This window comes from Moschus berezovskii, chromosome 7 (assembly GCF_049115385.1).
Source record: "Moschus berezovskii isolate FMDL1 chromosome 7, NW_MosBer_1.0, whole genome shotgun sequence".
Classification (NCBI taxonomy): domain Eukaryota; kingdom Metazoa; phylum Chordata; class Mammalia; order Artiodactyla; family Moschidae; genus Moschus; species Moschus berezovskii.
The window spans coordinates 53398254-53425886 of record NC_142466.1 but is presented as its reverse complement, the minus strand read 5'-3'; the positions used below and the strand labels follow the sequence as shown (position 1 = coordinate 53425886).

Here is a 27633-nt window from a genome sequence, read left to right as displayed (position 1 = left end):
CTCGGACCTGATTTTTAATTTAAAGAAAAATTAAGGTGCAGAATTAGCCACGTACTAAAGAGATGATGCCTATGAATCCTTATGAGGATTAGGACCTAGAAAAAAATATCCTGTAGTCTCTTTGTTCAAGAGACAAAAGAATTCTCTCTCTCCTTTCTCACTCTTGCTCTCTCTCTCTCCAGCTACATTTAATCAATGCCAATTACGCACCAGGTGCTAAGCTGAGGGCTTTACATGCACCATAAGCCTATGAGGTTCAGTTCAGTTCAGTTCAGTCGCTCAGTCGTGTCCGACTCTCCGCGACCCCATGAATCACAGCACGCCAGGCCTCCCTGTCCATCACCAACTCCCGGAGTTCACTCAAACTCATGACCACAGAGTCGGTGATGCCATCCAGCCATCTCATTCTCCGTCGTCCCCTTCTGGTACTACTAATACACCCATTTTGTAAATGAAGAAAAGCGAGGCTCAGAGAGACTCACGTAACTAGCCCCAAATATAAAGACATAAAATCCAGAGAATCCACAGCCAAGTCTCAGGCATGATGCCATTCTTCCCTCTGCCCCACAGATCTCCTTTGTCTGTGTTGAACCACCTTGAATTTTGACCTTTGGAGCCAAAATTTTAACCTTGGAGCCTTGAATTTTGGCTCCTTGGAGCCAAAGTGATTTCTAAAATAGAACAACTGAAAGTCAATAATAAAGTCCTGGAAAGTCCTGGAAATCTTGAGTTAGGGCTGGTTTCTCGTCACCTGATCCTATACTTTTAACATAAGCCAGAAGAGAGCTAGGGAACATAAAGGCATAGTACAAAAGGCATGGCTTCTGGATTGAAAAAGACCTGGATTTACCTCTCTGCTCTGCCTCTTAGTAACTGTGTGATGTTGAACAATGTCCTTAATTTCCCTCATCTGGGACTATACAGCCTTCCTTGCTAAGGTGCCGTGGCATCAAATGAAGTAACGCATGTCGAATATTTAGCACAGCTCCTGGCACATGGAAAGCATTCAGTGAAACTTCCTAGTCCTGTTGGCAGCTGTGACATTATACATAATCCATCCATACGGCTATTTGGCTAGAATGATCTCAGGAGAATTCTTACCATTGCTGCTACTCCTTAAATAGAAATATTAATATATATTATAGTTTCCATCAAACATTAGATTATGTAGGGGAGCTAGCAGGGACTTGTTAATCAAATCAACCCATTGTCCTTAAAATGGTCTGGGTAAGAGCAAATGTTGAAATAAAGGTAAAGAAGCACCCAGAGTGGAAGCTACCTGGGAAGACACAGATGAGGTAACATGTAGGGAGAAACAAAAGGAAAGAGGGAAAAAGTCCTGACTTTTTTACAGTTCTGTGCAGGCTGCCCTCACTTAGCTCAGTTCTAGTCTCACAAGACAACTCATTGAGAGGTGAAAATAATGTTCATGAAAGCAGGTTACACTAAGGAGCAATGTGAAAGTAAGAGATTATTGTTGTTATTATTTTGACTATGCAGCACAGATACTCAAACATATGTACCAAACATCTCTACCAGTGAAAATTAAGCTAGGTGTATTCAAAATTCATATACAAGGCTTCCAGCCAGGGAACAGGTATGAAAAGGCAGCCACTCACTCTCGGTGAGTTGGTCCCTGACCACTGGCACTTGATTGACTTCAGGAATGGGGCAGTGAGGACTTGAAGCAGAGGCAGGGAAGGGTTTTCCTCACAACAGTGACACATGTGCAGCGAACTCTGAGCTTAGGCATCCTTTTCTATTAGGATGTGACCCAGGGCCAAGGGCACTAAAGGGAGATACTTCACTTCCCTTACAGGAATGCTGTGAGAATTAAACAAAATAAAAGATGGTGCCTATGCCCCAAGGTACATTTGGGAGCCTCACCTTCTCCAGTTGCAGAAGAACAGGCCTTCCCCAAGACTGGATAGAAATCCTGAGCACCCAGGATTGCCATACCAGTGGCAAAGGGTAGGCTTCTGACAGTCTATAGACCATGGATCAAACCTCAGCTCTGTCACTTACTAGCCTTAGAACATCCACTCTCATTCTTTTACTTACTCACTTTTCAGTGTCATATTTTTATGGGAAAAGAGATGGACAATGAACAAGTAGACAAACAAATGAGAAAATTTCAGATCAGGGTAAATGCTATGTACAAAATAAACTAGGTGATACCTTGTAGAATAATCTGGGGATGGAAAAAGCAGTTACGGACCAGGTGGTCAGGCAGTTCCTTTCTAAAAGGAGACACCTGACTGGGACAGTAGAACAAGAACCATCTTGACACAGGATAGGTGGGCAAGGGGACTGCAAGTGTGATGTCCCCAATGAAAGAAAGGCCTTGGGACTCAGGAGACCCAGAGAAGGCCAGCGGGACCATGGGGACTGTGTGACCATGTGATCACGGGCAGAGCAAAGGAAGGTGAAGTTCATGAAGGACGCAGGGGCCAGATGGTACAGGGCCTTATGAGCCACAGGAGGGAATGGGGCTTTATTCTAAAGACCATAGGGCAGTTTCTGGAAGGAGAGTGGCCTGATCCTATTTCCATTTCAAGATGATGATTCTGGTGGCCGCACGCAAGTGTAGAGAGCAAGGTGGAAGCAGAAAAACCAGATAGAAAGATACGAAACAATTTAGGTAAGAAATGATGGTGGCTTAGACTAGGGTGGTGGTTGGGGACGCAGAAGTAAACATATCTAAGATGTATTTTAGAGGCACAAATATAAAGCATTTTGTCTGGGCACAGCGGCAAGGTAACAGCGAGAATAGGACTATGTTAACTCTTTGAAACTTCAGTTTCTTCACTTTTAAACTTATAAAGAGCAGCATGGTGAGTATATTTAGCAAACTGTATTGTATATTTGAAAGTTGCTAAATATTAGAGTGAATCTTAGAAGTTCTTATCACAAGAAAAAGTACTCATTAACCATGTGAGGTGATGGACGTTAACTAGATGCACTGCGGTGATCATTTCACAACATACACATACCCCAAACCATTACACTGTGCACCTCAAACGCATGTCAACCATATCTCAATTAAGGGAAAAAACTAAGATTGCAAAGTCATTTAAGTGGTAGAATGGAGATTTGAAAACAGACTCCTCAGTCATTTCTTTTAATTGCTGAGCTATCCCGTCTCCAGAACGATGAAGAAGAGGCCCGGGAGGCCCAGGGAACACTAATCGATTCTGAGGAATGAGCCAGAGGAGGAGTCTCTGCAGAAGGGAAGTTCAAGCCAGTGACTGAATTAACAAAAGTGTAGGCAGAGGAAACTGGGTGTGCAATGGCCCAAGGTGGAAGAGAGCAGTGTGTTCCAGGAACTGATTGCAATGTTATTAGAATGGTGGGAGTAAGAGGCCAGGCTGGGGAGGGGCTGATGTCAAAGCATGCGAGCCTTTTCTCAGAAGAGCAACAGGAAGCCAGAGTGTCCATGAAGGGGAGGCTCCCTCATCACCTCTAGGCTGCTCCGCAGAGCACAGATCCAAGAAGGCAAACGTGGATTGTAGGCGGGGCTAGCTCTTAATTTCAATTTTCAGAATCAACTTATAAAGCCACAGTTCTCATCCAAGGATGGCCTGGCACCTCTGAGGCCATATGGAAACACGTGGAAATAACCTGGGTTGTTGCTGTCATTGCAGATGTCAAAATCCCAACCATGTGAAGTATGGCTGCCTACAGAGGCAGCACTGTCCCTTCCAAATTGCCAAGGGGGCCCATATGGGGAAATCCTGCTATTGGCAAAGCTCAAAGGCTTCACTGGAGGAATAGAAATGTTTTCAGCCATTTCTATGTACAAGCAAATGTATTGCTGAGAGAACTGAGAGGTGGAGAGGGTAAGTGAGGTGAGGGGAAATAGAGGGGTGACAATGTATTCACAACAGATAGTGGAGGGTCACAGGACATGGCCTGAGGTTGATGGGAGCAAAAACAGATGATCAGGTGTATCAGAGTCACAAAGGGAACCAAGAGAAAGTTAAAAATACAACTAAAAAACTGTAAGGAGGATAGAGAAAACAAAAGGAAATAGTATAAACAAGCTAAATTTCTTATCTTTTACAGAAGGGAGTCAGCAAATACTGCTAAGGTTAATGAATCAAGAAATGAGGCAGATATGGAATATCTGGAATTATAGAGAAAAACATCAGAAAATCAGGGGGAAAACCTTTAGAAAAAGAAGTAGAATTGGACTTTGAGTACAGGGGTGGTAAGGGAAACTTTGACTTTTCCTTTTATTTCTTCTCTGAAATACCATATGTATGTTTGTTTCTACCTATAGATGTTACGTATTTGTTTCCTACCTTATTTAGTGCTGTCTGTATGAATGTCAAATGGTTCTCTCACTCTCTGAGAAACTGGTTCTGTTTAGCAGGGACCTTCCAAAAACTATTCACCACTTTCAGACACATGTCCAGAGTTTGCCTGTGTTGAACTGTACCGTCTCCTCATCAGCTCTGGGACTGAATTCATACTAGCTCCTTCTGAGGCTATAAGAACTTCCTTGCCCCTAATGGGTCCAGATCAAATTTTCCTGAAGTAGGTGGGTAGGATGTGTGTGGTTGCTGGGAGGGTTGGAAGTCAGTCAAAGAAGAAAAGGGCAAATTCTCTGGGGACATCCTTAGTTGCTGGGTGGCTTCCTCCTATTCCATGGGAGCAGGGACTGACACTTAGGAGCAGATAAATTACTAACAACCTATGTTTTGAGAGTAAAGGATGAGGGGCTGGGGGGAGGGAGAAGAGAGGAGGCAGGTGGGTAGTGCATGAAAGGAGTTAGAATCCGGCATGGCCTGAACCTTTACCCTCCAAACACCAGCTCAGCTGGTCCTCTATTCATCTTTATTTTTATGTGTCCAGGTGGTAGAACTACTCCTCTATTTTTCTGTATAACCTTTCTGTGAGGCAGTGAGATTGTACTGTTGTTAGTTGTTTACATATTTGTATCTTAACATTCTATCATCTGTGATCTCATTCTCAAAAGTAGAATCTGAGCCTCATTGATCTTTATATCTCTTACACTGAAATTTTACCTAATAAATTATGGTTGAATAAAAGAATAAATGATTAAGTAAATGAAAGTCAAATAAGTGAATGAAATGCTTGTTATACTTTCCCTCTTTTAAAACATTAGCAACAGATGGTGTGGAGTACAGTAAAAATTTTATTACGTGCATCCCTGATTGTATGGATCAGGTACATGTTTGGTGTGTGACTGTTACCATAACTACTTGAGAGAGTTAAATAATTGGTAATGGGGACTACCTATTTAGTCAGCATGAAAACAATAAAAGCAGTGCCTATGAGAATGTGGTAAAGCTTCTGTGCTTATATTCTACTATAGGTATCATAAATTGGTTTGACTCTTTTAGAAATCAAGGAGGCTGTCATGTCATTATAATCATCATTTTTTCTGGCCTAACAATGGGAAAAATTTTTTTTGTAAATATTTTAAAAGATCTTTGATTAATCATGGTAAAGATTTGAGCATGCTCTGGTGTGTATTCTAATGGACTACGAGTAACCAAGCAACATCATGATGGGAAAGGTGCACAAAATTTCTTTGCTAGGAAGTTATAGACAAAGCTATGTTTCTGTCCAAATGGTTATAACTATGAGAAATTTGGACCATTAATGTGTATGAAGAAAGTTCTACTGCTCTGCTGTGTATATCTTTTCTTCGGGAGCCTAGTTATAAACATATCAACTGAACAGCCATTCTTCAATGATGTATCTATTGAGCTTCCGTTGTGTGAGGCATCTGCCTGAAGGAAGGGACCTTCTTTACTGCACAGAGGGTGCATGAGAGAGATCTTCTCACCAACTGGCAGGTGAAACAAAATGGGTTTTCCCCTTCTAGTTGTAATCTGGATTGTATTAATAATTGACAGAGTTTATCGTATCTGTTAAGCTTCCTTAAGTTTATGAGCTGTAAAATTCAAGAGATCACAATTTTCTTTTGCATTTCCTTTGCAATAAAGATCTCTTTGTTTTCTTACTTCTATCAATAAGCTTCTGATGGTTCCCTTATGTAAATTCTTTCTGTCTGAGTTGGCTCTCCTATTTTACTGAGCTTCTCCATCCTGTATTCAGCTAAAGGTTTAGGGTGTTGACCTTAAAGCCTCAATGTAGAACTTTATTCACATATTCTCTCTCTTTGGACTATTCTCAGGGAATCTAAGAATTAAACAACAAGCAAACTCCCTGTGTGGCCATGATTCTGAGAGACAGAAAACTGAAAAGAAATGAAGGATATAACTCACACATGCCTGGGGACAGGATGTGAGGGTGGGACTTTCAGCTTGAACAGAAGAAAAACAATGCATCATCAGTTGAAAATAATTAAACAGAAATTCACTAACCCAGTCCAGTGACTGGAAATTGCAGAAAGATTCTACTGTACCTTGGTAGGCATGGGCTTCTTAAAGATGATTTCAGCTTGCATCCAAACGCCCCTTGGGGACTCCAGCACAGACCAGATCTTGTCTTGAACCACATGGTTCTCTTCAAAGATATAAACTGCTAGGGTGTCAGTCATATTTAAAAATCCATAGATGGCATAATAAAAACGCAAACAATACTGCAGGTTTGCTGGCAGGGAGGGACCATAGAGCCTTCCAATGTAGCCAGGCTGTGATGTAAACTTTGTGTTGGCCAGCAAGAAATACCCTGTGAATAGGACAAAGATTTCAGTGCATCAGCAATGAAAAACCTGAATAATTCAGCCCAGATCATCAAGTGGGAAAATTTGGTTAAAGTAGTGGAATTTGCCAAAAGAGACTATTCTATAGGCTTTAAGTGACAGCATTTAACAATGTCTGTAGCTTAGGTGATAGAAAATATCTGTGTGACTCTTTCACTAATAAACCTCCAATTTTAAGGTAACTTCATAAACCAGCATAGATTTCTAACTGCATATGCTCAGGTTTTAGCCATCAATCAGGATTTACACATTTTTTTTTTTTTTTTGGCCATGCCATGTGGCTTACAAGGATCTTAGTTCCCTGATCAGGGATTGAACCCTAGCCCTCAGCAGTAAAAAACAAAACAAAACATGGAGTCCTAACCACCAGACTACTAGGGAATTCTATAACCTTTTATGAAACAAAAAGGATGAAATCATCTTGTGGTTCTCCACTTTTTGGACAAAGAGCTGACAACTAGACTGAGTAGTACTAGGCCACGGAGAACACAAGGCCCAGAGCAGATTTTCCTGTTATCTCTGCAATGACCAGTGGAGTGGGAGAGGTTGCAGGGTCTGGCAGTCCTTGAGGGGTGAAGGGTAGGGGTGGTTTATGTATCCAGGTAGAGCTTACTCTCTTGGTCATATGTTAAACTGAATCCTAAAAAGCAGGTTTTTAATCAGATAGACCCTCTCAGGTGCTGAATATCTGATTTTCCCCTACTTCTTTTAAATAACATGAAAAAATAGGATCAAGAACCTACCCTACCATCTGCTTGACCACCCCCATGGTAAACTTAAAACAGGCCCCTGTGTCTTACAAAGATGGTGCAGAAAGAAAAAGCCTAATACCTTACTTTTTTTTCCTTTCCTTTTTCTGAGCCTCCTCCATCAATTCTCTTTTGGGAGCAGTCTTTGGTATACAGTTTAGTTTTATTTAATCTGGCAAAAGCTTCTTTGGTAATTTCATGAGTGTTGTTATGGACTGAATTATGTTCCCCCCCCACCCCAATTCATATGCTGAAGTTTTAACCCCCAATGTGACCATATTTGGTGATGGGGCATTTAAGGAGACAAGTTAAGGTTAAATAAGGTTACAAAGTCCAGGCTTTAACACCAATGCAACTGGGGTCCTTATAAGAAGAGGAAGAAGCAACATCTCTCTCCCTCCCCTCCCAACCCTTTCCCTCCACCCCTACCCGCCCCATCTCCCCCTGAGCACACACAGAAGAAAGGCCACATGAGGACGCCATGAGAAGGTGCCTTGGCCAAGTCAGGAAGAGATGTCTCACCAGAAACCAACCCCAGCAGCGCCTTGATTGCGGACCCCCTGGCCTCCATAACTGTGAGAAAATACACTGTTCTTTAAGGAACTCCCTGGTGGCTCAGAGGTTAAAGCATCTGCCTGCAATGCGGGAGACCTGGGTTTGATCCCTGGGTTGGGAAGATCCCCTGGAGAAGGAAATGGCGCCCCACTCAAGTATCCTTGCCTGGAGAATCCCATGGACGGAGGAGTCTGGTGGGCTACAGTCCATGAGGTCGCAAAGAGTCGGACACGGCTGAGCGACTTCACTTTCACTTTTAAGTCACCTAGTCTGTGTATTTTGCTATGGAAGCCTGAGCAGACAGACACAGGCAGCCATACACCAGCCAGAGCTGTCTTCTTAAGTCTAAATTTAATCCTTCGCGGCTCTACTTAAAACCTATCCATAGCTTCTCATTTCCTTTATAGTAAAGCTTCCCTGGTGGCTCAGAGGTTAAAGCGTCTGCCTCCAATGCAACGAAACGGAAAGCCCCAGTTGCTTACTCTGGCCTGCCACATCTATGGTCTACCTGCCTTTCTAACTTCATTTTACTTTACTTTCCTCCCAATGGTGCAGCCACACTAACCTAATTCCTGGCAGTGTCTGGCTCTTTCCAAACTTCAGGACCTCAGAGATGCTCTTCATTCTGCCTGGGTTGCTCCCATTCTTCCAGCTGTAACCCACTTCTCTGAATCTTCAACCAAAAGGAGGTTTTCTTCTCTCTCAGCTCACTCTTTATTTCTTCCACAGCACACACCACAATTTGTAATCATGAGTATATCTGTGCATATGTTTGTCGTGTTTCTCTTGCCCACTAAAATAATGGTCAGCCAGTGACGGTGGGATACATACCTGATTTGTTCACTATCATATCCCCCCAGGGGTTAGGCTGGCCAAGGTCAGAATAGGTTTTTATTCTGTAATTCTTTAAGTTTTGCAACCTCTAAGCAAAGGGAGTTCATAGTGGCCGCACTTGCAGCAGCAAGCGCAGCTGGTTCGGGCTGAGTTGGCAACTGGTAGTCGGAGAAGGCAATGGCAAGCCACTCCAGTACTCTTGCCTAGAAAATCCCATGGATGGAGGAGCCTGGTAGGCTGCAGTCCATGGGGTCGCTAAGGGTCGGACACAACTGAGCGACTTCACTTTCACTTTTCACTTTCAAAAGGTTGGAGAAGGAAATGGCAACCCACTCCAGTGTTCTTGCCTGGAGAATCCCAGGGACGGGGGAGCCTGGTGGGCTTCCATCTATGGGGTCACACAGAGTCGGACACGACTGAAGTGACTAAGCAGCAGCAGCAGCAGCAAGCAAAGAAGACAAAATTACAAGTATAAAATTGCAAAGGCCTGGTGAAAGAGAGGGGCACTGAAGCCCCTCTTCATCAGCTTTTTGGTAAGTCACCCCCATACCCAGTATATAAATATTAATTAGACAGTAACCCTTTGAGAACAAGCCCTTTCCCTCAGTCTCTACTGGAGTGGACTTCACAAGGGCTGTCTTTGTAGTGATAGATAATCCTTACACTAGGGGAACTCACGCTGATTTCTAAGAGCTTCCTGTAGGCCCATCCATCAAGTGCCCACCCAACATTTCCCAACAGCTGTGATAGCTTTTATGTCCCATTATGTATTATTTACTGCAATAAAACACATATAACGCAAAATTTAGCATTTTAACCATTTTAAAGAGTACAATTCAGTGGCATTTAGTACTTTCACAATGACTGTGCAGCCACTATTACCCAGTTCCAGAATATTTTCATTACCTCTAAAGGAAATTCTATACCCATTGAATAGCCACTCCCCACCCGCTCTCCCTAGCCCCTGGCAGCCACTAATCTGCTTTCCATTTCTATGGATTTGCCTGTTCTGGATATCTCATGTAATTGGAATCTAATAGGTTTTTAAAAGTACTTCTCTATCTCAAGTAAAGAGCAATTTCCAAAGGTTTGACTACTTAATTAACTGGTAAATACATGTGCTAGCACAGCAACTTGAATTCCAGTTTTGAAAAACGGTCAAACCCAAGATTACCTGTTGTCTTTGCTTCTTCACAGCTGTCCCCACACCCACTCCCTCCTTCAAGCTACTGTCTTGGTGAGAATAAATGGGAAATGGAGCATGAATACTAATCCCCACCCCGACCCCCACCATGACATCCCACACAACAGACTCTGATTTACCTAGGCCTGAAGTGTGGTCTCCTGCCCGAAACATGTTTGGTTTTATTTTCACTCGGGTCCAGCCTGAACCTTCTTTGTCTTTGTAAAAGTTGCAGAGGTCTTCCTCAAAGTTGCAGCTTGCTTCTAGGGCACTAAAAGGGCGCTCTGAGTAAAGGAGAATCAAAGTTAAAGTAGGCCAAACCCAAGGATCTCAAAGGATGACAATTGATTGACAAATATGTACACATTTGTACTAGGAGGCTTGGAGAAGCAACACACAACAAAAATATTTTTACCCTAATGGCATGCTGACGGGTTAACATCAAACCCACGTTTCAGCATGACAGGAAAACTATTCCCTAAAGGGGGAGAAAGAAGGAGCTCTGTTCACATTCTCTACAAAAAACTCAAAGTACCAGACTTCAAAAGAAATTCCCTTTCCTGATGTAAAGACTGAGAGTGTTTATTCATATACTTCACAATTCAAATTTCACTCATACAAAATTAAAAAGAAAGAGAAAAAGTAAGGATTTTATAGAATTCTTAATTTCTGACAGATATGTAGAAATAATATTTTCCAGAAATAATCTTCCTTTGTTGATCAATCTCTATGACAGAAGCACAGCCACTGTCTATTTATAATTGACGTTAGTAGCAGGAGCTGATTTGCTGGAAGAGAATCATTACTCCGTATAAATCACGCTGTTCAAACACCAGTTCTGTCACTGGTTCTGCTTTTATTTTGGCTTTTGCTGAGTTCTGGTGTCATTTACTCTGGTCTATAAACATCACCTCATCCCAGATTGCCTGGAGGAAATGGAACATAAAAGGTTCCTGCTCTTTCAAAACTAATGTGGTCCTGGCAACAAGTAAATGTAAACCTCACTGTTCATATTGCCCACTGAGTCCAGAGGGGATGAAACTGCAGCAGTCTGGGACACACTGTAGCCAAGTATAATCTTATTCTGCATACTGACATATACTGGCTTACCCTTTCAGGGCCAGAGACAGCACTGTTTTGAATAAGCAGAAAATTATCTCTAGACTCAGTGGTAAAGAATTTGCCTGCAATGCAGGAAATGCAGGAGGCAAGGGTTTGATCCCTCGTCCAGAAAGATCCCCTGAAGGAGGAAATGGCAATCTAATCTAGTATTCTTGCCAGGAAAATTTCATTGACAGAGGAGCCTGACAGGCTACAGTCCATTGGGTCACAAAAGTGTTGGACATGACTGAGTGACTAAGCACACACCACCTTTTAGGGCCAGAGATAGCACTGCTCTGAATAAGTGTATAATTACCTCTAGAGAAACACTTGAGCTCTAGGTATAGGAATCTGATGAAACAGAGAGCTCTTTAGGGACAAAGACTCACCATTCTCTCAATCTGTCAATATTCAAAGCAAGAAAACATTCCAGTGGTCTGAGGAGCTGGCCCAGCTAAGTGGATGAAAGACACATGACAACCAAATGCTACAAGGGATCCAAGACTCCATCTTGGTCTAGGAAAACAAACAGCTATAGAAGACTTTATTGGGGCAATTGGTGAAATTAGCATATGGACTATAGATTAATCGATAATAGTGTATCAGTGTTAAATTTCCTGAATTTTATAATTATTCCATAGCATGTTGGAGAATGTCTCTGGTTTTAGAAAATACCTAATGAAGTATTTAATGGTAAAAGGACATAGTATCTATTGCTTATTCTTAAATGGTTGATAAAGCAAGTGTAGATTTGGCAAAATCTACATTTGTTGATCTGGGTGAAGAGTATATGGGAGTTCCTTATCATAATCTTGGAAATTGTGTCAGAGTTTAAAATAATACAAAAGTAAAGAGTTCTAAAAATGCTAAATTAAAAAGAAAAGTGACTAACCACAATACAAAAAAAAGAATAAGAAAAAAATGTTCTTACATAACTGGAATCTGATCATATCTGAGACAATATGCCTTAGCAACTGTACAAGGAGAGGCCCCTGAAGAGCTAGATAGAAGGAAAGGAAGGAAATTTTCGGTGCTCTAAGACTGGTGGTAACCCACTGCTCTGCCTGACTCTGTCAGCATCAAGTTGAATCTTGAAGCTGCGAAGATAAAGTCATGAAGATATACATTTGAAAATGATTATGATAACATACACGCAAGGATCCTTTGACACCCCCCCACAGAGATTTGAGCCCATGGGAAGCCCCATAATGGCCTTCAGTCTTAGTCACCCTCTGCCACCTGGTAATGAAAAAGCAGATGGAAATTCAGACCTACAGATAGCCATTCAGATAAGAAAATAGGGCAGCACTCCCAAAAGCCATGGATAGAGTGGAAGGTCAGTGACATTATTCATCAGGAATATACCCAAAGGATAATCTACTTGGGGATCCAAAAGAGATCCATAACCCATTTCCTAGATGTGTGGGAGGAGGCGAGAGGTGATAGTAAACCTTGTAAGTAGCAAGGCTCTGTTGTCTCCATAGTGACAAGCTGAGTCACACAGAGAAGATTTTTCTGAGGATACAGTTATATTCTTTTGCTAAACACTTGTCCTAGCAGTGGATTTGTCGGGGGTCCTGAGACAGTCTGATAAAAAGAAAACCTCAAAAGCATGACTCAAAACCTAAATCTTTAGCAGTAGCAGCTTATTCTAGCATGCTGCTGCTGCTAAGTCGCTTCAGTCGTGTCCGACTCTGTGCAACCCCATAGACAGCAGCCGACCAGGCTCCCCCGTCCCTGGGATTCTCCAGGCAAGAACACTGGAGTGGTTTGCCATTTCCTTCTCCAATGTGTGAAAGTGAAAAGTGAAAGTGAAATCGCTCAGTCGTGTCCGACTAGTAGCGACCCCATGGACTGCAGCCCACCAGGCTCCTCTGTCCATGAAATTTTCTAGGCAAGAGTACTGGAGTGGCTTGCAGAGACACTATCTAATTCCTGAAGATGGGGGCCAGAGGGCTTATGTATGACCTAAAGTGGGATCCCCCAATACAGGAGGTGAATGAAAAGCCTTTGCTTCATTCAGGCTTGTTTCAGAAGTATGTGTCAAGTGGCGATTGAATTTGAGGAGTGTTAATAACATATCTGAAGTATAGGAAGGAATCAGAGGAAATTGGAAGCTCCTGAGCATCAGTTGATCATCCTGTCCTATCAAAAAAAAAGTTCTCTTTGAGCATCACAATGTACCATTTAGTTAATTACTTGATTTCCAATGTTTGAACTTTTTTAGAGTCAGGAGGCTCTGAAGATAAACTAATCTGATAGAGGGCCTTGCCATTTGAGAAGAACGGTTGGGAATATTTCTCATCTTTTCCTCTGCTTCATGGAGTTCATGAGATGAACTCAGTATCAGTCCTTGAGATCTAAGAGGCTTATCAGCCCCTGTAGTGCTAGAGAGACTTTGGGTGTGGTGCTCTTTAGACTGTTGGACTTGCACAGTAGCTCTTATTTTAGCACAGGCCAGCCTGAAAGCAGGCTGGGACAGCTCAAAGCTGGCAAGGGAATACAGTGAGTGGGACCTAGCACCAGACTGGGGGATCACGACGGAGCAGGGCTGGGACACTGATCAGGCTATGGAGATGCTTGAAGGCCTCTGAGTTAAGGAAGACTGTGATACCTACAGCTGTAGCCTAGGCAACAACTGGAGCCACGTTTCCAAACCAGACAAGAGGTCTAGGCAGTGTGTTCTTGGTGAATTGTCAATTTGGGGACTTAGGCCTACCCAGACATCCTTTTAGAGGTATATCCGTGAGTGTCAGTATCCTCCCAGAGCCTGGCCTGGGTGTGGGGTGAATCCAAGGCCAGAGAGGAAGCTAGGTCTGCATATGGCAGAGATTGGAGGTCTCTGGCAGTTGGGCATTAAGGCAGGATTTCTAGAAGTGAGAAGTGAGTGGAATCACCTGTTAGGTATTCAAGGATTTACAAATTAAAAGGAGAGCTTATTCCTATGGTCTAGGTTCTGGGCCAAATGTGGTGGATGGGGAGTTTTCAGATGGGAGAGGCCTGGAAATGTAAGGGCTGTAACTCAAGCTGGGAGGAATGGGGTAAGGTCTCACTGTTCTCTGTAAGCATCCTGGGGAAATATTTGGGGGGATGACAAGCAGCTGGTGCTTGATACCTGTGACTCTGAGATATGTCTCAGGTCTGGGAAACTGGATTAATCTAAGAGCAACCAGATGGTGGGAACAAGCTGCTTCATATGTTGAAGTCTCAACCTACTAGGGAGATGAGGGAAGAAAACGTCAGATCCAGCTGGGAAAAGCAGAGACAATAAGTTTGGAGGTAACCAAGATAAAGAAAAAAATGTTGGTACCTATTATGAAACAGAAGGACATAAACTATTTGTGAAATGTAATAGGAAGTATGAAAATCAGAGGGCTCAGCTTCTAAGACTCAGAATCTGGTCCACAGGTACTTAATGAAGGGCACAAAGCAGGCTCCAACTTACACATTCATCAAGGCAGTGCCCTTTGCTGGTTCTCTTTAGTTTCAATCTGACTCCCTGTTCTCTAGGGAATGAATGGGAGTATTTTGAAAATTAAGTAAATAATATTAGATTTCATGACCAACCATTTTCTGTGCGTCATACTCTTCTAAGGCTGTCACAGACATTATTAAATCATCAATCTTCCTGACAATTCTATGAAACAGATTCTTCCATCCTTGTCCTGTAAACGTGAAAACAGTCTCAGAGACGTCAGGTAACAAGCTGAAGGTCACACAGCTTGTAAATGGCAGAGTAGGGATGTGAGTCCAAAGTCCTGGTTCTTAAGCACAATACTTTGATCATGCAGTTAAACCAATTAAAGCAAAGCTGGTGTTACTAGGAAATTCTGAAGACCAATAGGGAACCTTGGTTAACTATACAAAAATGTGAATCCCTGGTAGTCCCTATGGAGGAAGGGTCTTTATCTGGGCTGGATTTCACAGACTAAGGGGTCACCATCTCTCTTAACAAATGGTCCTTATTTTGCTGGAATCTTTCTTTTCTTTTCATCAGTCAGTAGAAGAGAGTTCACATATATTCTGTATCTTTTTAAATGGGAAAATGTTTCTAAATGTTACTTCTATGGTGGTTCAGTAGATTCTATCACCTTCCAGCTGCCACTTCACTCCAGCTGCTATCCAGTATAGATGCTAAATAAATACCTCTACTTCTATATGCATAACTTGGAAATATTTTTAAAAGTTCAATGTAAATGTCCAGTGACTGAGAAGAGAAACTTTCTAAAAATAATGTTGAAGAGGTTGTAAAACTATTATCAACATCACTGAAACATTAACTGGTGGAATTAGGGAGCAATCATATTTAGAGAAGTAAAACCACTTTGGTTTCTGTGTTCTGCCAAATTTAGAGACTCTTAATTTTTGATTACTGTTAGGATTAAATCATTTTAATTAGAGCATATAAATATGTAAATCAAATCTGTTCTGTTTCACTAGTTTTGGGTTTTTTTAAATTAGAATTAGTAAAAACTAATATTTGATTTCAGCTAATTAGTCAGCTTCTCTGTAATTTGGAGGTAACAATTTAGCTTGAGTGGAAAATATTCTAAGCTTTTGCTTATAGAATATATTCGAAACTGGGGGCACTCTCCGTCCCCCTTCTGATGTCTGTGTCAGAAGCTTTCTCTGTCCCTTTTTATCCTTTAATAAAGCTCTGCTTCACAAAAGCTCTTGAGTGATCAAGCCTGGTCCCTGGTCCCGAAGATAAATCTTCTTCTTTGGAGATCAAGAATCCAATGCTGTTCACCATAAGCTATCATCTTGGGGGCTTGTCTGGGATCTTTAGGACAAGCTTTCAGCTTTTCAACCTCCTCAATTGAAGACTTCCCATGGTGGGTTTCTTTACTTCAAGGAAAGGACTTTCTTCAACTCTGAGAATACCTTCACCAACAGCAATTGTATGTGACACCTCTTCTTGATCTGATGACATCTAACAATCCTAAGATGGACTGATGTAACTATGGACATAATATGAATTTGTGACTGTTTTGTCCCCTAAAATCCAGAGGAAGTGATGGTATGCAACTTTTGAGGCTGGGTCATATAAGGTGCTACAGCTTCCTCCTGGTTCTCTTGGAACATGTCTTCGCCGGAAGTCAGCCACCAATGAAGTAGCCTGACAACCCTGAGACCACCTTCCTGGAGAGATCACATGTAAGTGGTTCAGGAGACAGACCTAAATGAGCTCCCAGACAACTGCCAGCAGCAACTGCCAGTCACGTTTATGAGTCGGTACCATAACACTCTTTTCATGGTTTTTTAATCTTTTCTGAAGAAAAGGCTTTTTGCTTAAGAAGGAAAAAGGAAATTTTATGGAAAGCTGTGAGGATGTAATAGAAGAAATCAAGAAGGCTGAACAGGAAGGAGGCTAGCAATTCCAGAATGCCTTGGTAGACTCCTTGGAACTGCTCAACTATCTCCCCCTAAGGTTTCTTCCATCTCTGGGTCACTCCAGACAAGACTAAAAGTCCTAAAGAGAGTTTGGTTGGCCCCAACTTGAGGCATCTGACAGTTCTTTGGTTGATCCAGTGTGATCAGATTTACGAAGATGTAAAATTTACCAAGACCCATGGTTGGTACAGGTGTGTAGAAACAGGCATTCTCACATGTGACTGTTGCAAGTAAGTTGCCTTGGCTTTTTCTGATTTGCTTACCTACTTTCACAGGAAGTAAAAATTCCCCCTCTTTTTACAAACACAAAGTTTATAGAAATTACAAAATTGGTCATGATAAAATTATGTGAGCATTCACTTAGAAAGAGAAATTGAATACATGCTCTGAAGTCAAAACCATCATACAGATGTATACCAAATACTAACATCTTTAAACAGGAGGACATTTAAAAATTAGGTTCATAAAATTAGAAAGAATTTTCATAATTCTACTCAGCAGATTTTGAGAGTTTTTTCTGTCTACTCTATACACATGTCTATGGACCCAAGATTTCCTTTAAAGAGAAAGATGGAGTTTGGGTGGGGGGATTATTTAATTTTAATTTCTTAGTATGTAGAGAAGATAAAATCTCCTTAACTCAGGAAAACTGACCTCTGGTGTCAGGAAAATCAGTTTCATTCTGTGAGAGTAAAATAACAGAGGAATGACTATTTGGCTAAATAATTTTTTAAGGATAAGATAAAAAATGAAGAGGAAATTAGAAGGAATTAAAGCAAGTCCTGACCACAGGCATCTGTTGAGAAAGGAAAATCCCAAATGGGAGAGAGAAGAAAAAGAGAATGCTTACCTGTCTGATTTTGGCAGTGAACAGGAGAGAAAGAAATATCATCCAGGGCCACATATCCTCCTTTGGGACCATTGAAGGCAACTTCAAAAATAACCTGCGGAGGAGAAAGACATGTTACATGTTTACATATTTTCGTTTAGGCTTAAATGCTTGTAACTATGACTTAAAATGGTGTGTTGGTCGAGCCAGGTATATAGGTATTTGAACAGCTCCCTCCTTAACTCACAGTTTCTTCGGGGAAGAGTGACTACTAAGCCCTAAGTTGCATTTTATTGGTGGACTTTTCCCCCTCCCTTGTGTGTCAAAGTACCTATATCACATGCTGATAGAGCTGTAGACTCAATAATCTGTTTTATGAACTTCAATTAAAGAGGCAACATGCTGCTTGCAGAAGGCAATCCTGCCCTTCACAGAGCCCTAAGCCCTTCCCAGGTTCTCTTTTTCATGCATAAAATTCTATGGCCATCTGGACAAAGATGAAGCAATCAGAGATGATTACCTGATGCCTAAGGCAGAATCAGGCCCAGAACTCCCATGTTCTGGGAGTTTGGCATATCCTGGCATGCTCAAATAGAGAGAACATGGGATTATTAACAAGTTCAGGCCCCTTTAGCTATACTGTCTTCTCTGCCACCAACTTTAACTTTGAGTTCAATGGACAACCTTCTGTTTGTGACTTTCTGCTTTCCATGGGGATCAAGTATGGTAAGCACAACACTCACCTGTGTTGGGAAAACCACCGAAGTGTGTAGACCACTCTGCTGGATTGATAACATAAGATATGCTGTTGAGCAGGGGTGGAAATCCAAGTGCCCACCTGGGCCAGGCATGTAATGTAAATGTGTGATATGGGTTTCATCTGATGCAGCAGGAAATGGTGTGAAATGGGGAGCAATGCTCATCTACCGAGGGCAGCTGCTACTTAGCCTCGTCAGTTGCTGGCAGGTACGAATTCAGGCCTAACATGCCTGGACTCACCAAATTGTCAAGAGGACTTGATTTCTAGATTTTTATTTGAAATCTTCAGATTTTTCAACGTTAACAATTCATTCAAAAACTAAAATAAATGTGTGTGCAGAATAAAAACAAACAAATACCACTATAACAGCTAGACAAATCACTATAGGTTAGATCTAACCCATAGGCCTCTAGTCTTCACCCTCTGCTAAGGAGAATGGTGTCTCAGAGGCAGACAGACCAGAGTTCAAATCCTGTTGCTGTCACTTTATTTACTAGGTGACCTTGGGGACATAGCTAACCCTTTCAGAACAACACGTTTCTTGTTATAAAATAGGCATTTTAACATCTTCCTTGTAGAACTGTAGATGTGATTAAATGAGATACTATATATATAGATCCTATGGAGTCGGGAGCATAACAAGCTCAGAACTAAATCCATGCCTTTTTATCCAGGGTGACCCCCTCCTGAACTGGTATTCATGTTTGTGTCTAGTTGGCCACTAATTAACTCTAGTTTGTCCCTTTCCTCCTCTAGGTTTCAATTTCTTAATTTTTGAGAAAAGAGTTTGGATAAGATTATCCCTTTCAGCTTGACAATAATGGTCCTTAGACACTTGGCCTCTCCAAAATCTAAGACAACTCTGGAAGTTTGTCTCTGGCAATGGAGGAAGAGCTGAGAACCAAGGGGACAGATTTGAGTGAGTGAGGAGGAGCAAATTCAGTTTACAAGCTCAACATAGGCCTATGACATTTCATTTTCAAGGTGATAAAACCAACAACAGATTGATCTTACTGACTGATCTAAATATCCTTACTGAATAAGGATATTTTCAATCATAATTTGCAAATCACAGCCTCTGTGTCATTGTGTTCTCTCTTGTTCAGATATTTGTCTTCCTTTAAAAAATTCATTTGAGAATGCAGGGACATTAAATTCGCTGATTTCCGCAGGGTAAGTTTCTTTTCTCGGCAATTGCCAGGAGCCAATAATCCTGATGTAATGAGTCTCAACTGCCAGGGCAAAATCTTGCATGTGTGACTCAAAAGGATAGGTACTTAAGTTCAGTAAGTAAACTTAAGCAGTAAACAGAAACGGTGACTTTTCAAGCATTGATTACAAAGAAAATTCAGCAAAGTCTCACTTGTATAAATGTTGCCCCAGGAGTTTACAGTTGGATGAAAGGAATTTGCAAGGAGAACGCCTTCACTGTGCATGTGACTTGTGACTTTAATAGAAGGAAAACTTTCTCAAGCAGCATGAGTATTTCTTTTTCTCCTTGTAACCCAAACTCACAGAAAATTTTCCACTGGGCTGCAAGAGCAAATCAAGGCCTGGATAGACTTTGTAAAAGGAAATCGCACACATACTACAGAAGTCCCCTCTCTGGAGCTGTCTGGGGGAGGGGGAACTGGAAGAGGGAAAGGGAGAGGCAGGCATACAGTCCATGGACAGAACGCTTCTGAAACTGAGACCCCACCCCAAACTCACTGAAATGCTACATCAGGCGAGCAGATGGCACTACTGAAAAGCATCCAGAGGATCATCAGCTTCTTTTGCACTCTAAACAGAACTAGGGAAGATACTACAAAAAGTGCAAAGTGAAAGCAGGGGATGTTCATAACCTGTGGGAACTAAGACTCTCCTAAGAACCCCAGAACTGCAACCACAGTGCTGTATCCCTGGATGTTAGAGGTCCCAGGGGTCACTGGACAAAGCTCCCCTCTTCCTTCAAATTTAAGTCAGATTTAGTGCAGGAAATTTTCTTAGCACCCTGGCACTCACCAGTGGTGTGATCTAGAACAAAACAGCAAACATCTTACACTTTCCATTTCCTCCTCTTTCATCTGGAATATGGGGATAATTTTATCTACTTTGTTGGATTGTTGTCAGTACAGAAATGTGTGTGTGTGTGTGTGTGTGTGCGCGTGCTCAGTTGATTCTGACTCTTTGAAACCCCATGAACTGTAGTCCTCTAGGCTCCCCTGTCCATGGGATTTCCCAGGCAAGAATACTGGAGTGAGTTGCTATTTCCTTCTCCAGGGGGTCTTCCCGAGTCAGGGATTGAACCCGAGTCTCTTGAGTCTCCTGCAATGGCAGGCAGAGTCTTTACTACTGTGTCACCTGGGAAGCCAAGAATACATGTATAGATATGTATTAATATATGTGCTTACAAAAAGATCTTCAAGGATGAATACCAAGATGTTAGTTCTTTTCTTTGCAGGGCTGGTGTAGGACATTTTAGTTTGTTTTGCTTCTCTGAATTTTCTAATTCTTCTGCACTGGACATTTACCACTCGTGTAAATGAACAGTTTTAAACCATAAAACGTTAAAAAAATGTTATAGGCTCCAAGGCTTGTTTCAAATTAGGGCTAAAATCATGTTTATTTCTGACTTTTATGACATTATTTATACTGAAAAGGAGAAAAGAAAAAAAATAAGTCATTTCTTTTTAAATTTAGAAAGAGTGTTCCCTCAGGTGAGGGGAACCTTCACAGCTGCTGTCAGGAGCTGAAGTCTGAGAGTGAGGTTCACGTAGAAGGAGTTTCACTAATCTCATCTGAACTCACACGACCACAGTGCAAGTTCAGAGGGAGAGTGTGGCCGAGAGATCCAGTTGGTTGACTGGCTTTCCCATATTTGTCTTTATCAAGAAATACTCTTCTAGAAAATGAAGTGATAGAGGAGGAAGGCAGAGAGAATACAGAGGAAGGGAGAGAAGTGGAGAAGGCCAAGGAAGGGAAAAGACAGACACAGAGGAAAATGAGAAATGAGCATGAGACTGCAGCGTCTCCTGCTCCACGTCTGGGTGTGGGTGGCATCTGTGTAGAGTGGCCAGCCCAGGGCACACCAGGCACACCTACCTCCTTGGGGTATGGGGCACTGAACTCCACCTCAGCAAGGTTCCAGAGAGCATTCCCTGGATCACCCACTTTCCAGATCTCCTCGTACAGGCCAGTTGCATCCCTCGTGTACACAGAGAAGATGTTGTCATTTCCCTGCTGGAGTTGGTAATAAAATGATAGGCAGCCAGACATGGGGGCCGTGGTCATCGGGGAGGTGAGCTGGGCCACCTCCTGGAAGTGCTTGACGTAGATAGAGTCCACATACATGTAATGGCCTGAAATCACACAGAGAAAACAACCTAAGACAGGCAGATCGATTCTGAGATGCAACTACACAATTTGCGATTTATTTCAAAATAACCCGGTAGGAGTGGAGGAGAGGAAGAGAATGAGCTGTGGATGAAAGAAGTTTGGCCATAGGTTGATGAAAGTTGCAGCTGGGAGATAAATAGTGGAGTTCACTGTGCTCTGCTTAATATAAGGATCACTCTTTCTCTTTCCTTTACCTTTGATCGAAGTAAAACATACATATAGAGAGGTAGGTATGTCATCTGTAAAGTGTTTGAATGTTTATAAGCTGAACATAGTTGAGGGAAAAAAGCAGAACATGACCCCGAAGGCCCCTCCAACAAGCCTTCTGCGAGTGATAAGGTTTCTAAGAGCACGCCAAGCCCACCATCTGCTTTCCTCTACATCTGTGCCATATACATGTAATGTCACTGTGTGTTCTTTGAGTGAAACAAATATTTCCAATTCAAACTAGATGACAATTTGTACCTCTTTAATAGAACATGCAGGTCAGTCAACACTGTCGACGATAGGGTTAGGATTTGGGAAGCTGAACTTGGGACCATGCCCCCTTCCCTCGATGGTTGGCAAGGCCTTGGTGGGCTCCAGACCCAATAACTGATCTTCGTTACAGGCATTTTGATAAAATAAAGAAAGAGAGAGAGGGAAGTGGGAGAACCTGGATTTGGCATTAAACACACTGGCTTTAAATCCAGCTCTACATCTTATGCCCTGTGACTTTGAGCAAGTTACTGACTATCTCTGGACTTCAATTTCCTGATCTCTAGAATAAGAATCAAATATTTCTCTCACAGGGTTGATCTAATTGTTAAATTAGATTGTGTATGTGAAGTGGTTAGCATGTACCTGGCACACTGTAATTGACTAAGATAATTATAATGAAGTAAAGGAATGTTATTAATGTTTTTATACCATGCTCCTCTCATATGGTACTATTAGTATCAGCAATTTTATTTATTTATTTATTAGTCTAAATTTATTTGAGCTGCAGTGACAGAGGAGTGAGAGGCAATGCAGCTATGATAGAGTGGCTTTTCTATTTATAAGCTCAGAACAATTATAGCTTAATATCTTTGCTTTTATTACATGGTGGCTTATAATCTTTTCTTTTATCATCAGCAAAATAGCAGTAAGTATATTAGGAAGAATATATGCATTCACATGCTGGACACTTGCTTTGCAGCTACACACCACCTGGAATGATTCAAAGCAGAAACATGGTCTCAGAACAATCCTCACTGCAATATGGCAGAGGGGAAAGGTGGATTAATCAAAGCTCCTTTCTCCCGGTAGCAAATTGTTCAACCCACTCTGAAAAATCTCCCTGGCTTAGATAGAATTGTCTGACTATCTTGCCAAACCATGTGACTGTGAATAAACAGAAATCACAAACTCAGGTGATCAGAGGAGTCAGCCAGATCAGTATATGACTGAAGTGGAGTGGGTCTGGGAGAAAATGGAGAGTGACGGATTAGCCGCCAACAGTGGAAATAACATTTCACCAGCAGCGGGAAGCAGATATCAAACTTCCCTGAAAAAGTCAGAAAATCTGATAGTGCTAGGTCTGTATTCTTGGGCTGTGACAACCAGCTGGGGGTGAGGGGCGCTGGTCCTGTGTGTGGCCCCGTGCTCCTCCCTGAGAACCCATCCCCCTACTTCCTGCTGATGCCCTCACATCAGCCAGAGGCTGTAGGCTTCTCCCGCTGAAACCCAAAATCCAGATTTTTCTGGCAAATCTGTTCATTTAAAAATGATACCACCCTTATTATTTTGTTAGGGTTACCATAACAGTAACCTAAACTGGATGGCTGAGACTAAAGAAATTTGTTGTTCCACAATTTGGGAGGCTAGAAGTTCAAGGTCAAGGTATGGGAACAATTAGTTCCCTCTGACAGATGTCAGGGAGACACTGTTCTATGCCTCTCTCCTATCTTCCATGGCATTGGCAATCTTTGACACCGACTGATAGATCTCTGCCTTCATGGTCACATGGTATTTTCCCTTCTAAGTTTGTCTCTCTCTGTGGCCAAATTTCCCTTTTTTTCATACTGGACTTGGGCGGGGCTGACCTCATCTTAACCAATTAATCTTCAATGACCCCATTTCCATTCCCCTATTCTGAGGTTCTGGGGGTTAGGACTTTAACATATGGATTTTGAGGAAATACAATTCAACCTATAACACCTGCCATCACAATTTTTTAAACTTTGTGAGTGCCAAATAAACATAACTGCAAGACTGGCAGCAGCTGATGAGCTCCCAGTTGGCTGCCTCTGGAGAAGGATTTTAAAGGAAGAATCAGAATGTTAGACTGAGCAGAATCTAGGAACTTCTGACAAGGAGGCAAGGCCACAAGTAACCCTCCTAAGCTCAGTGTCCTCTGAAGCACTGCTGGTGGCCAGACAGACATGAAGAAGGAATTCAGTTTACCCAGGTAAAGCACACCTCCAAATCTTCAGGAGACCTCAGGAAATCTAGGAGACCTCACAAATCCACTGGAAATTATTTGTTCTGCTTCCAGAGTACATGATAACTGTGTTTAGGAGAAATGTCTCACACTCCTTCCCATTATGAATGTGTCTTCCTCACAGCTGACAGATATCTGACAGTGCTTCTTAAAGGCTACTTACCTCCTGGGTGGACAAAATTTAAATACCTGAATTTGCAGCTAGTGCCTAGTTAACAACCCATGCACAAGACATGAGGCCAATGAGCCACAGTCCCACTTCTGATCCCAAACAACAGCAAACACAATGTGACCTGCCCAAAGTGAGTCAGAGAGGCTTCTGGGAATCTGACCAGGACTGCTGACACCAAGTCTCATATGGAACCACTAGACCAGACCACATTCTATTGCCTTCCCACCCTTTTCTCTCTGTCATTCATTTGTTGCCAAAGTTGGGTACTATTTACTGACTATCTGAGTAAGACGTTTTCTCACTGGGAAACAGAAGGTAACTCATCAGAAGCTTATCATCTCAGTTGAAGGAGTGTGGATGATTCAGAAATCACCAGGTGTCAGCCCCAGGAGGCTGGGCCAGAGGAATGACCACCAGCCCAGGCTGAATATGTGTCATCAGCTACAATTGGCTCTGAGGTTGGGAGCAGGTGGTGGTGCAGGCACTGTTTTGTGTACCTTTCCAAGGGGAATGAAGAAGGTACCCTGGAGTGCTTGGAAAATTATGGCCAGTGTCTTAAGAGAACTTTTCTGCCCAGCTCAATGAGGCCAACTCCTCAACTGGTCCAGGGTTCTGGAACCTCCAGAATCTCTAGAAGAAGCCTTTTAGAAAGAAAAATCAGATCCTTTAAGTCTGAGTAGTTTAAACTAGGTATAGATAGATCTTCGGAGAAGGCAATGGCAAGCCACTCCAGTACTCTTGCCTAGAAAATCCCATGGATGGAGGAGCCTGGTGGGCTGCAGTCCATGGGTCGCTAAGGGTCGGACACGACTGAGAGACTTCACTTTCACTTTTCACTTTCACACATAGGAGAAGGAAATGGCAACCCACTCCAGTGTTCTTGCCTGGAGAATCCCAGGGACGGCGGAGCCTGGTGGGCTGCCATCTATGGGGTCGCACAGAGTCGGACACAACTGAAGTGACTTAGCAGCAGCAGCAGCAGCAGATAGATCTTAGGTTGTAAGGATCCTTATACTCAACCAAATCGTTGGGGATCCTATGAAAAGAGCAAAACTCTCTGTGACCCAAGCCAAAGCTCAGGCCCCTCTGGCAAAATGCCTGTGGTGAGAGCACATCCACACTCTCTTCTGATGAGGGCTTCCCTCCTTTCTTACAGCAGCTCTCTGTATTAGCTCAACTTTTCATGCGGAACCAGTGGCTCACTGGTAGTCAGCCATTTTCCCTTGGATTAGGAAAAGAACTTTGAAGGCAGCTCCTGAACTTCTATTTTCAAACAGTCTGGCTAACCAGCATTCCTCAGAGATTGCCCTTGGCTTGGCTGCAATGCCAACGGCATCCTCTGACTCAGCTGTGATTCGGTCCCGTTGGCCACATTTGTGTTCCAGTTGCAGTGTCTGCATCTGTGTCATGGTTGTCTGGACGAGCTGTCTCCTGGGTGTGGGGGAAGACCCAAAGAAAGGCACGCCAGTGGGTCTGCTGCCATTGTGAAGAGGCAGCACCCAAAGGCAGCTAGTTACTGTGCCCGCTCTCCAGTCTGCAGGTCTGGAACCTGCTGAACCTTTAGTTCTAAGGGTTTGGTTAAGTTTTACTATAATAGAGTCTGACTCTACAGTAGAGTCAGTATATGAAGTGGGATTTCTAGTTTCTGTTAAGATCTCAGTGATAAGAACAATGGGGCACAAGTCCCTCTATTTTCTACAGAGTGGTGCTAAACTATCCCTGTTGTATATGCTACATTGCAGCAGACCTGGAATCTAAACCTACTTTACCAGATTAGACCCTTTCACCTCCCCACTAATCCTAACCCTGCGTCCTCACCCGCCTCCACCGGCCTGTACATATGAGAAGGCCAAGAAGGGATCAGAGAGACTGGAGGCAGAGTTTCTTTGAAGAGACTTGGGGGGCTGACCTGCCATGTATTTCCTTTTGATCCCCCAAGGGAGTAAGAGGGGCTTGCTTCCCCTTTCTTACCTTTACCCAAGGGAGGGGGTTTCGGAGAACCACTTGAAGAGAAGGTGGGCGAGGGAAACTACCATCTAATCTCATCCCACCCATGCTTGCAAGTTCCTGGGTTCTGTGACTGTCTTGGGTCTTGAGAGGAGGGTGGCAGAGTTACTGGGAGAACTCCAGGGGTAACTGGAGTTTGTGGGTTGCAGAGGCTGGGCCTCTGTATCAGAGCCTTGACAGCATGCAGCTAGAGGCTGTAGGGACCTGGGGGCAGAAGGGACAGAAAGGATTTTTGTTGCCAGTGAGCTGGACTTCCAGAGTTTGATGGGGGAGACATCTGAGTTTTCCCAAAGCCTAGGTGGAAGGTAGCTGGGCTAGAGTGCCTTAAAGGACTCTCCTCAAAAGGACTGCATGCAGGGCGGTAACCCTAACAAAAAGGGACTGGTGGGGTGCACCTCATAACAGGCACTAAGGGGGATTCACAGATGGCTAGTCAGAGAGTGCATCATTTTTGTCATTGGCTGTGAGAGACACAGCCAGCATCCAGCCACGTGCAGCATGAAGGTCATCAACTCCAGATTAAACAGCACAGGTCACATATGGCCTTTCATTCCCTTCCCTTCCCCATCTTGTCTCCCCCAACCCTGGAGAAGCCAGAAGCAGCATCATGAGTGGGAGAAGACGAAGAAAAGAGCAAAGGTAAGAAGCATGAAGAAGTAAGCCCAACCCCTTCTCTGCAGCTGCTCTGTGTTCTGCTTGAAGGATGAGAAGCTGGAGTTCTGAATCAGCTGAACTGAATCCTTAAAAATGAGGCGGTTTATTACTATCAGAAGGTGCCTGGAAAGCCATGGTGAAGTCACCCAAGGATAGAGAAAGGAGATCCAGCAGAGCTTACACAAAGGTAATGGTGAGAAAATTAATAAAGCTGCTCCCCTGCTGAGTGCTTTTGTGATGAACCAAATGGATCAGTGCAGAGAGAGAACGAATAAGTGCTATGAAGATGATGCCTGAACTCAATCCAAGCTGAAATGAGGAAAGAATGTTGCGAGTTACGGAAAGATCCATCTCAGGGTCTTTGAAGGAGTAAAACAACTCTGACCTTATTCTACATTTTGAAACTTTGTTCAGCTCCTTCTGTAGCGGCACCATATGCAGACCTGATTTTTAAAATTTCAGCAAAGGAACAGATTTCCCTCGTTATCTTTCCAGCAATTATCTTCTTTTTGCTAAGACAGGTAGGAAACAGTAATGATCTGAGCTGTCAGTAGCTTATCCCCTGAAGGATTTTGTTTCACTTCATAAAATATTAACAAAGGAAAGAAATCCACATGTGATGAATCCAAATTGAGCAAGAAAAAGCAAGATAATATCCCAGCCCTCTCCAGTATTCTATCACACTCCTACTGCATTAGTCATTTCCACCATAAGTCAAGAATTTGAAGACATAGTGCTCATTTGAAAAATCTGACTCACTGTTTGAGGCTGTTAAAAACACACAGACAAGTGAAGGAAAACTGACATCCACACAATATTTTTCAGATATTACATTCACTGTTCTCTTTTCTAA

The 27633-nt window shown here is 42.7% G+C and overlaps 1 protein-coding gene across 2 annotated transcripts in view; it reads right to left on the bottom strand.

Annotated features, from left to right (window-relative positions):
• MAMDC2 (MAM domain containing 2) overlaps positions 1-27633 on the bottom strand; it is a 162889-nt gene that overhangs the window by 47042 nt on the left and 88214 nt on the right. For both annotated transcript variants that reach the window (XM_055428374.2, XM_055428373.2), the window contains exons 6-9: positions 21190-21446; positions 17367-17460; positions 10162-10305; positions 6401-6666 (exon numbers count right to left, since the gene is read on the bottom strand). In XM_055428374.2, coding sequence (XP_055284349.2) covers positions 6401-6666; positions 10162-10305; positions 17367-17460; positions 21190-21446 — 761 coding nt within the window. The remainder of the gene's footprint in view (positions 1-6400; positions 6667-10161; positions 10306-17366; positions 17461-21189; positions 21447-27633) is intronic.